The following is an 11,408-nucleotide window of genomic DNA, read 5'->3' on the forward strand; positions in this document are numbered from 1 at the left end:
ATCAAGCCCTAAGACATTTTTAAAAGGGTCATGCAGCAGAATCCTGATGTCTTTCTAACAACCTGACAATGTACAATAAATACAATAGACACTCTAAAAATGTCCATAGTAAGATTCTTTTCTTTCATCAGTACAGGCATGTCACTTTTTCTAATGCTGATCAGGGTTCAATTAGACCGATCCCTGGTTAGCAACTTTGGTTTGGGTTTTTTTTTTGGCATGGTTGGAATCCCTTTTATCGTATTAGTTTATGTACATCGCTTAGAGGTTTCACAACATTAGGCGCTATATAAATCCAGAATATTATTATTATTATTTATTATATAGTAATAATATAGTAGTAATATAATTCTTTATTTTCATGACCACAAACATAGGCGAACAGAAAATTTGGTTTTCTGATGCTTGAAAAACACAACTTACAGTTACACAGTGTATCAGAATATTTCCTGCAAACTACCAGAATCATAAATATAACATCATGAATGAAAATCAGGCCAACATAAGAGCATCTTTGCCATGTTAAATAAACAATATTGCTGGATACTTTCCAACTTGTTTTAGTAGTTTGCAATACTTACCATAACAATATGGGTAGTTATAAAAACCCTCTGCGCATTGATCACAACGTGCTCCAGCATAGCTACTCTTGCACAAACACTCGGATGTTTCCTTGTCACAGATTTCACTCAAGGTACCTTGTATGTCACAGTCACAACCTAAAATTCATAAATTTATCTTCAGAAAAACTGTCTTACTATAGTTGACTACTGTAACATTGCCTGTTGGCGTGGGTGCGGTCGACACTGGATATATAACAGCACACCACACCTGCAGTAAACAGTAGGCTATAGTTTTCTCAAATGTAGGCCTACTAGGCTATAGGATATGTCCGCTTTTTACTGAAACATCAAAACTGGTAAATTTCAATGTCTTTTCTACTCATGCAACACCTGGCATTTCACAACAGCACAAAACGACTATTCGGAATTAGCTTGCTAGGCACACGACCTGGCTGAAATCCATCATAAAAATCTCAAATGAACATTATCATTTTGTTCACATAACTTTGGAACAACCTTTTTATCAAAAAGCATTCTGTTTTTAATTGTTTAATTGTGGTAAGCAATAGACGGAGGTTTCCAATACTATGGCCTAGGTTGTAGTTTAGAGGTGGCCTAGTTTAATAGGCATAACACTGTACTGTTTTCTTTTTTTTGGTGGGGGGGGGGGGGTGTTGTTATTGGTTGATTTGCAAACGTACCAATACAATCAAATTCACTATAGTAACCATCGTTACATTGGTCACAAGCACGCCCAGCAAAGTTAGGTTGGCATCGACATTGTCCTGTTGTTGCTCCACATGTTGGACTCACAGTGCCAAACAGGTTGCATCCACATGCTGTAAAAATATAGGAAATAATATAATAATGCACAGATATAAACCATGTATTACTTGTTTATAAATTGACTGAGAGTACAATTGTAGCACAATCAGTCCAACTTGTGTCGTGCATGGTTGCTCATGAACATGCATATAATGAAATGGCACTCTCATATGTAACGGGATTTCAGACTTATATGATGTAAGGTTCATTTGAGTATTTTATTGAATATCATGTGATCGACAATCCTCCAATCAAATGACAAGCATCTAGTCATGTCTGTTATAATATTTAGTTTGATTAAAAAAGGGTGGTTTTAAATGATTGAAAAGTCTTACGAATACAATCGGGAAAGTTGTAGAACCCAGGTGCACATGCATCACAGTTGAGGCCGACATAGTTCCTCTTGCATGGACACTGTCCTCCATTAGCCTGGCATAAAGCTTCATAAGTGCCTTCAACATGACAATCGCAAGCTGTAATACAAAAACAAGTAACAACACAACATTCTTGAATCAAATTGTGTATACTGTAATTTAGGCCAAATGGTCTTGACCAAAAATAAGACAAAAAAGCAGAAATGTACTATGTAATACAAAGTGACAGACTTCCTATTGTTTTTGCTGCTTTATTCAAGATTTTTCTACCCATTCTATGCTGTCAGAAGGTGTAGATCTCAAAATACGAAACTAGTATTAGGTTTGCGATACAGCATGTGTTTCCAAAAGGGAAGTATGGTTGAGAATGTCGACGTTGTACTACAACCGAATTCTCCAGAAGCTAAACTAACTTTATCTATTATTTGCCATACAAAACTTATTATTTAAAGATATTACAGATTTCTGTAATCAAAATTTCTGACAAACACAACCACAGCTATGAAATTTTAAACCACTTACGTTTGCATTCAGGGAAGCTGTAGTACCCTGGGCTGCATTCAGAACAACCTTCACCAGTGAACTGGGGTTTACATTCACATACGCCAGTAGATGATGCACAATTACCAGTTGAGAAATATAGATCACATTCACATTCTTTTATTTAAAAAAGCAAGAACAAATATAGCATAGTTCACTGAGAATAAGGCAGAAGTGTTTGTTTATTGTTTACATGAAACTCGCTTACTGTAACTGTGGCTGCCATTTGAACACTTTGACCCTAATTAAATCTTAAACCATAAGGCATTTTGTATAAAAATTATTAGTTACATTATATACAGTAAACCTATGCTCCTTAAACTTGGCATTTATTTATGTTTCGCAAAAGGAAAGTGTTCACATAGGGGTCTATGACAGACTCGAATGACTTTAACTGAATAATGTAACTCTACAAAATAAAGCCTGAATGAGTCAAATATTAATTTGTAGCATAGTACATTTACTTACGTCTGCAAACATATGGAGAATCTAGTGCTTCTCCTTGTACTTGGTAGAATCCAGAAATGCATTCATTGCAGTTTATGCCTTGTGTGTTATCCTAAAGAACAAATTTATAAAAGCATAATGGAAATACATAGATTAATATAATAATACAACACAAATCAAGTTTTTGTTGAAAACCTTGACCCGATATGTAGTCCCATTGTACAAAAGGAAAAGAGATATTTTGTAGAGCTGTGGCACTTGCAAGAATAACTTGTTATTGCAGATAGCTAGGCCTATAGTATTTGATGCCTTTAATTGATATACTATTTATACACTTTCTTGAAAATAAAGTTTACCTGACAATTGGTACAAACTCCACCACCAGAATAGTTTCCATAGATATCAATAGACTCCCTACGTTCTGCTACACCCTCATCATAAACACACTCATTAGAGTGTCCATAGCAGTTGCATGCTAAAAAATTGAAACTAGTGGTTTTGGTATATCCTACAAACCGCACTTTTGTCATAGTTTGTCAGTCATTCGTATCATGCAATATCAATTTTCATCCATATTTTATTATGAACAACCCTCTTTCATGATCTACCATTTTATTTTCTTTTTTAAATAAATGTCAGAAAATTATCTTCACAACAAAAGATCACCTATAATTCGTTGAATAACGAATTAAAATCTTTTTCCAGCTCATGCATTTTACAAACAAATTAATTAAATCATAATTTTCTCAAGATGGGCTTAAATTTGTGTGTGGAGAAAATTTCAATTGTTGTAGTTTTTAAACTTACGTTCACATTCATTAGAACTATCAGGTATTGCTGGTTTCCATTTTTTCTGAACAAACCCTGGACAACAAGTCTCGCATTCAGCGCCACAAGTATTATGGGAACAGGTGCACATGAACTGTGATTGACTTCCAGGGACTGGGGTATCACAAGCATCCGCATGTCCATTACATACACACCGTCCGCCGATTGATATGTCTTTAATACTATAAAAGTACCGCCTTGTGACAGTCGGATCCAGTTGTTGTATGGCCATCAGATGTCCAAGAAGTGTCTTTGTTTGTAGGAGACGCAGTCTAACATTTGTGGCTCTTGTAAATTCTTTTAGTGTTGGTGAGTCGTAAAAGGTTTGAGCACCTGGACGTCCATTTATGAGAGATACAACAATCTGTAAAGTAAGCCAATTATAAATTATATGGTAAAAATTGTGCTTCTTTTTACATTAAAAATTAAAAAATGTATTCAAAATTAAATGATGAACTAGATAATTGAGCTTTATATGACGGACCACAAATAACAACTTTCATTTCACATAAGGTGCCTTTGTGTCGAGTGCTGCCAACAAATGGTCTGTCAAGAACAGGAGCCGAGATGGAGCAGAACAATAGATAACTCATACTCTTTCAAAAGAAGCAATGGGATTATTTGTACACTAGGAGGACTACCACTACTGTATTGTCGAGGAGAGCATTGAACATATGTAGATATTTTGGCTAGTGGTTTCCAGCACCCCAGCTCAGCCAATCTATTTCCATCCTTAAATCTGCATATTCCCAGAATACCATGATACTTTTTTTGGTTCAATAGTGTCTTGGTTTTTTTTCAGAGTTACTGGTGTTATAATCTTACAACATCTTAATCTTACCTCACCATCTTCAAGAGGGACAATACCAGAGTATTCTGTTGTACAGATTACATCATCATCATTTGAAATTTGTTCAAGCGATCTCATCCCAAAATAGTTGAGGCAGTCACTGGGAGTATCAGCAAAGTATTGCCATGGCTGGTATGTTTCTCCATAATCTACAGATTTTTCTAGAACCCATGTACCTGGTCTTGGAGAGTTGGCAAACTTAATCAGGACGTATGCAACATGATAGAGCTAAAAAAAAGTCAATGAATTGTTTTAAAAAAAGTACCAATATGTATCATGCAAATTCAAATCCTAATGCCAATTTATACTATGAAAATAATTTTGCAAAACTGATAAAAGACTAATTACTTATTTTTAATAATATATAAATCTGTTTGTTTTCCTTGTTCTTTTTATGTAAATCAAATGTATATTTTATGGCAATCCTGTATTGGTGTTTTTATTGATACACTGCTGGATCTTGAATAAATAAATAAAAAAAATAATATAAGAAAAGAAATGCATGTACATAAACAGTGAGTAAAAATAAAATCAGTAAATGGAGAAAATGTTCATAGTAAAGTTGTAAAAAAAAATTGGTGGTAATCACTAATAATAATATTAATTGTTTTACTTGGCACAATACTATTTTAAGAACAATATAAAAGAAAATCTATCTAAGATTTCAAGTACTGTGTATGTACAGTACAATGATATATTTTACAAAACAAAGGAATAAGCCCATAAAGTTCAACTGGTGGCAGTTGTTATTCCATTTGTAAGTGATTAACCATCTGGCTGTGATAGGAGTGGTTTTGAAACATACCATAAATAAATATCACTGTCTAGCAATGTCATTCTGCCCAAATGAATGCAAAGAATTTAACCTCAAGCCCATGTTTGAGTTTCAGATCAGTCATAACACCACCATTATCTATTTAAAGTGTTTACTAATTGGCTACTATAACATATTTATTACTCCACTACTAGCTTTCAATGCATGAAATGTTTATTCTTTTTTCAACAATGTACAGCATTTGGTTTGAGCTAATAAATAAACAAAAAGTTACACAAAGCAATTGATGGGTTTTGAAGGATTTACAGTACATCCAGTACAACAGGTAGCAAAAATAGGGTCTGTTTCTGCTGTACCATATAGCACTGAACAATTTATTTCGAAATAAATAAATATAAAAAAAAAATAATAAAATATAATTTTTATTTCGACTGCATTTCTGCTAAATTTGTGCTCCTAACCGTTTAAATCATTGGGTTGTTGATGGAAATCGTTAGCGTTACCCAAAATGCAATGGGTTATGCCGGTCAATTCAAACATTACTACAGAGTAGTTGACTCAAAGGTAAGCGGTTGTAAAATACAGTTATATTGTGTTGCAGCCAGAACTTGCAAACCAATAACCGGTTAAGGCAAATCGATTGGGTGTGTATTTAACCGTTTTTTCCAGGCTGCCATTTAACCAGTTACCGAAAATTTGCCTTGTTTCTGCTGCCAAGAAATTGGGGTCAATTTATTCGTAAGGTTATTTTAATAACCGGTTATTTTTTTGGAGCAAACAGAACCAGTCAAATTGGGTTGTTTAAAAATTATTATCATTTTGAGAATTTTCTCTTTCCAACCATCAAATCGAATAGAAAATACTGTATAATACTTTTTAATGTCTTTTAAGGTACAGCAGTAAATGAAGGATAATATTAATATTTCTCAGTTGAAAAACAGTCAAACCAGATTGTTGCTCTATGGAAAGTAATTAAAAATACTGCCCACTGTGCGAGGTCAGTGAGAATGGCTGATATTTTCAGTATACCTTACAGAGTGTATGTACAGTGACTGTGTAAAACATGTGCTTTTAATATTAATAATAGCTGGGATAATAAATACAGATTTTGTCCATATAGAACCCAGTGTCCCCTGAATAGGGGTTTCCTGTATTATTGTCTAATATTTGTTAAATTGTCCCTTAGATAGGGGTATCCTAAATAGGGGTTCAACTGTATGTGAATCACATCCGCAGTAGGTGCTTGTGTGCGATATAACTCTGACGTACCTCTGATAGGTTTTAGAATACGTCATCAGAATGTAACATAAGCTCTTCACATCAGGGGTACAGTGATCAGATGTTTTAACTGGTATATTATTGGAATGCAGAATACGTTAAATTGCAATTCAACTCTGACTGTTCTAATAGTACATGTAGTAGTACAAATTCAAAAAGTACAGAGGTGGAATTGTCCCAATAATATGGTAACATGATCCAAAATCTTTTGTACTGTGGCAATAACAAGAGATGAAAACATGATTTGTCCTATATTTGAACTTTCAATTAACTACTGAAGTAAGCTACCAATACATTTGACATTTTCGATTTTACCGTTGAGTATACAGTAGTTTTTTTCCGTTGAGTACATTTAACGGAGGATTGAGATTGTTCTTAATGAAAAATCTAGCGTTGTTAACAACGTTTTCTATTCGAATGATCATATTGAAGATTTGAAAATACTTTTTAAAATGTAATTTATTTTGAATGCATTGTTTGTGGTTTTACCTACAGAATTATTTAAATCAGTGGGTGGTTGTCGATGAATAATGTTGAATCCAAAGCAAAAAAAATATTTACCAGAATAAATGTAAAGTAAAGCAAAAAATAGTCAAATTGGCTGCCATTTTAAACTGTACAATGTGTTTTTGGTTGAATTTAACACTTTAGTTTGTCTTTTTCTCATTTTTTACGGAAGTGGTTCTTTCTTAAAACTACAAAATAGCCTATTCAAAGTCTGATTAATAATATTTGGTTGTTTTTCATGTTTTTGGGGGACAAACAAATCTAGCCCTCCTACAACCATCTTGCAAACCAAAGGTTAATAACAATGACAGGAAAAGTAGGTAGACACTGGGAAGATATAAAAGGGTACTTAATACAAAATCCAGACTTCCCGTTTATAAATGGTCCCGAAACCTTCCTGTATTAGTTTATCCCAGGTACTTAAATAACAGTACTTTATTATTATAAAACATGTAAAGAGATGCATGCATGGTTCATTTCATTCAATAATAAAGGCAACCCAACAATCGAATGAACAGGTCAAAACCCACACAATGGGATCAATTCTATGGCTGATACAATTAATAAACAATTTTCAGTTGAATAAAAGCAAAAGTTATATTGAATATGTGTATGTATCTTGTTTTGAGAAAAAAAGACAGAGCCAACTGATAGCTTTTTATGGTTCGGAAAATCTAAACAGCAAATTTACATTTGTTGTAAAAATGGCTTGTTTCTGCTGCACATCCTCTCAGAATATATGGTATAAAAGTGCACCCCATTTCCGCTATCAGTACTACTATCTTGGGTTGTCATGTTAAAATTTATCTTAATCCAAACCGCCTTTCAATCGATAAGTTAGTATTTCCTTGCCCGAATTAGATTGCTATCTTTGTGGCGATGTTGTAACCTACAGATTTCACAGGCTCTTCATTTTTTTATTGACTTGTTTCGACAACAAGTTCGCACCTTGTATGCTTCTTATTTTTAACTAAAATTATCTTTGTATTAAACCTTTCAATTTTCCCGAAATTAATTTACAATTGTGATTTTCGCTGACTCTAGACTATCCATGTGTAAAAAGCTTACATAAAATAAAAACATACAGTATTTTTTATTGGCAGCAGAAAATGGTACACAAAATATGGTATAAATTTATAAATATCGTATTTATACAGTATATTTTTTCAAGCACCATTTTTGCTGCAAAAAATAACGGCGTATTAGAAAATGTGTAACATACAGTAGTAGTTCATAAAATTTGATTTTGTCAAAAGTAGGAGCACACGCAAAAAGCGTTTCATCTGTCACAAATTGTTACCGATATTTGCTTGGAATCACGCCCTCACCCCTCTCATTTCTGGCAAGGGTTTGCTATAAGCAAAAAAAATATTTAACATTAGTGATGCACATTTCAGAAATCCTGGATCTGTTCCTTCTTTGAGGTTGCGGCACAGTTTTAATCGATGTTTTGGAAAATAATTGATAAAACGAATCATTCTTCTTACCTGTGCGAGATCAATAGTAAGGTTTACTTTGCTGTAATCGAATGACCGAGAGAGTGGCGGACTCTGCCACCATTTCTCAGTGCCATCAATGGCATACTCTGCTGGATGAGCTCGAAGGGAATCTCCAGTCTCACAGTAGTCACAATATTGGCCATCCACTATGTCTTGTTCATTGTATCGGAAGCTGTTCACTCCTGTATTCCCTGCCAATTTACAATAGAGTTCTGCCTCACCTTCATCTGCACAGGTGGAAGTTGCAGAAATTGATTTACCTTCAGCAATGTTAAAATATGGGGGAACAAGAACACCAGTAGTCTGGCATAAAGAATTTGCAACAAAGCAAGATAAAATTAAAAGCAAAATCTTCATCTTGCTTACCGACAGCACAACTTCAGCCGCCGTACCAGACTTGAATGAGACCAGTCTCAAAATCGCAGCTTGCATCATTCATCGAGCCACAGGCACATTCCATTCCAATGCTTAAAGAATTTACGACTATACCAAACCTTTGTTATAACGGGTAATATAAAATATGCATTATATTATAATGCCTCCTAAATTATCATACGCACTCATGTAACATTAACGAAATTCGTACACGATTCTCATCAATCTAATCTATAGTTATTTTATTAACGAATCAATCATTCCCGATTGACAAATAAATTTAAAAATGCAATTGCCTCCTGTTTGTAAAGTGGATTACTCTGGTAGAGTATTCCCTTTCTTTAGGAAAGAGGGCGCCGTAAGTTTTGTTCTTATTATTTTTTTATTTATTTTTTATGATTAGTATATTGTTGTTTTGTTCTGTTTTTGTTTTATTTATTTTTTAACTTGGTTTTCTGTTTTGTTGTTGTGGTTATATATTGTACAGTTTAAGTATTATGTATTTCCATACAGATTCAATTAATTAATTAATTAATTAATTAATTACTTTTGTTTTGATGTTATTAGTATTTAGAGCTTATGGTTATTTGCAATTTTGTCTGTAAAATGGATGCACCATTAACTGATAAACGTGTGCCACCGATATACAGGTGATTCCTATGAATAAATAAAATAAAATAAATAAAACAAGTTTTATAAACTAGACAAGCAGTCGATTGCAAACGGACTAAAAAACAATCTATACATGTATATTTCTGAATCGTCTTATAATTAACCATTATTTCACATTGAGATGAATTTTAAAAATTGTCTCAATCATCGACGAAAATCGCTAAAGCCTGTTTTCCTGTCGACGTTATTCGACGCTATCGTTAACAATAATCGGCAATCTTCTACGTAAACATTAAAATGTTAACGATTTACAGGAAAGTACTCGCTCCATTATCATTTCAACTTGATCGTTTTCGTTTTCCTTTTGATGGTCTACAACTTTGGAATGAGGTAATGTAGTTTAATAAATGATCTTGGGTTTTTGGATTATTCATCCCAAGATCTGCTATTGTTTCGAAAATCAGTAAGCCAACAAGCTAGCTCGATACCAATTGGTTATTACAATCGTCAATCTGGTTGCAAATGGTTGCTGGAGAAAATGCGATGACATTCACAATTAATAGTTCTATTTCAATTACCAGTGTACTTTTCGTTGCATAAATTCCCAAATTGTAGGTACATTTTCCCGGATGATTGTTAAATTAGAAAATGGAGAAAAGTGCAAAGTTATGCACATTTTGTAAGAATAATCACAATTCCATCTAATTCATGGAAAACACACCAATGTTGAGAAGGATTTATTTAGGGCTATTGTTACATCTGTACAACTCAAGTTTCTAAAGCATGCAGCAAAGGAAAAGTCTATTGTCCGGGTTTCTGACATTATTATGAACAAAAAAAGATGCAGGGTTAATTGGAACTCGATAGCTCCATTGAGTATGCTGTTTAGGCCTTGTCACCTTATATCTCAAACACTGATATTAAAGTATTTGAAAATGTCCAAAGGTGTGCAACAAAACTTGTCCCTTAATTATGAAATTTTCCATTAGAATAAAATCTATGAGCCCGTTTGGACTATTTATTTACACAAAGTCCGAACTGTCTACTAGCATTGAAAGAAAAGGAGAGTACGATGTATTATGGAAACTTTCAAGATCTTGCACGCGTATAGAGAATGTAAAATAATCTTTACAAACATTCCGGTTGTAAGATCACTCGTGGTTCATTATTAAAAACTAGATAGAAATCAAACGCAATGATTTCTCTTGAATGGGTTGTAGCCAGTAAAAGTGTTAATTCATTCAAAAACAAATGCAGTTTGAGAGTAGGAGGTAGCATAGCAGTTTTACTAGTAGCCTCTTACACTACAAACATAATATTGATATAAACTTTCTTCGTCCACAAGTAACTTATGATATTATCAGTTCAGAATAACATTACCTCATCTTCTCGTGTTTGCTGAACATATTAGTAGTGGGAGTTTGTTCCAAAGAGGATGCAACGAAAAATATCAGCGCGGATTGGAACAGATACGGAGATTTGTCACGGGACGACGAGATGGATCAATGAACAAGTTGGTTGATAACAATGGATGGGAAAGTAATAGTCACAAATGTTAAAACAAAGGAACTCAGTCAGGGCATGGATTAAAGAATTCTTTAATCCATGGTCAGGGGAAACATGGCAAAAGGCTTCCTACTTTCTAGGAGTGTTTATTAGATATTCTATATTGTTTTGACAACTCTGGTAACAAGACCACATTGCTGATTTTTCCCCCTAACTGCTTGACAAGTTTTGTTGTTAACAGGGGATTATAGCCAATGATGGTCTATGGTATATAATTTCCCTCCAATATTTGCTTAAAATCGACGTTTTGCTAAAAAAATATTATTCATGAATTCACTAAGAAGAAGACTTTCAATAAAAATCATCTACTATTACCATGGTATTTATAGTAAACTCTGTCAACAAAAGAACAACTATACTGTATGGATT

The 11,408-nt window shown here is 33.7% G+C and overlaps 1 protein-coding gene across 1 annotated transcript in view; it reads right to left on the minus strand.

The window, feature by feature from the left end:
- The window catches only part of LOC144845908 (laminin subunit alpha-like), a 41,576-nt gene extending 32,703 nt beyond the window's left edge, over window positions 1-8,873 (minus strand). Inside the window, exons 1-9 of the mRNA XM_078703417.1 lie at window positions 8,475-8,873; window positions 4,419-4,655; window positions 3,557-3,941; window positions 3,106-3,224; window positions 2,771-2,861; window positions 2,285-2,419; window positions 1,724-1,861; window positions 1,265-1,402; window positions 582-719 (exon numbers count right to left, since the gene is read on the minus strand). Of these exons, the coding sequence (XP_078559543.1) occupies window positions 582-719; window positions 1,265-1,402; window positions 1,724-1,861; window positions 2,285-2,419; window positions 2,771-2,861; window positions 3,106-3,224; window positions 3,557-3,941; window positions 4,419-4,655; window positions 8,475-8,843 (1,750 nt within the window). The 5' untranslated portion in view covers window positions 8,844-8,873. The remainder of the gene's footprint in view (window positions 1-581; window positions 720-1,264; window positions 1,403-1,723; window positions 1,862-2,284; window positions 2,420-2,770; window positions 2,862-3,105; window positions 3,225-3,556; window positions 3,942-4,418; window positions 4,656-8,474) is intronic.
- Window positions 8,874-11,408: the final 2,535 nt, after the last annotated feature.

Source organism: Antedon bifida, chromosome 6 (genome assembly GCF_963402885.1).
Source record: "Antedon bifida chromosome 6, ecAntBifi1.1, whole genome shotgun sequence".
Classification (NCBI taxonomy): Eukaryota; Metazoa; Echinodermata; class Crinoidea; order Comatulida; family Antedonidae; genus Antedon; species Antedon bifida.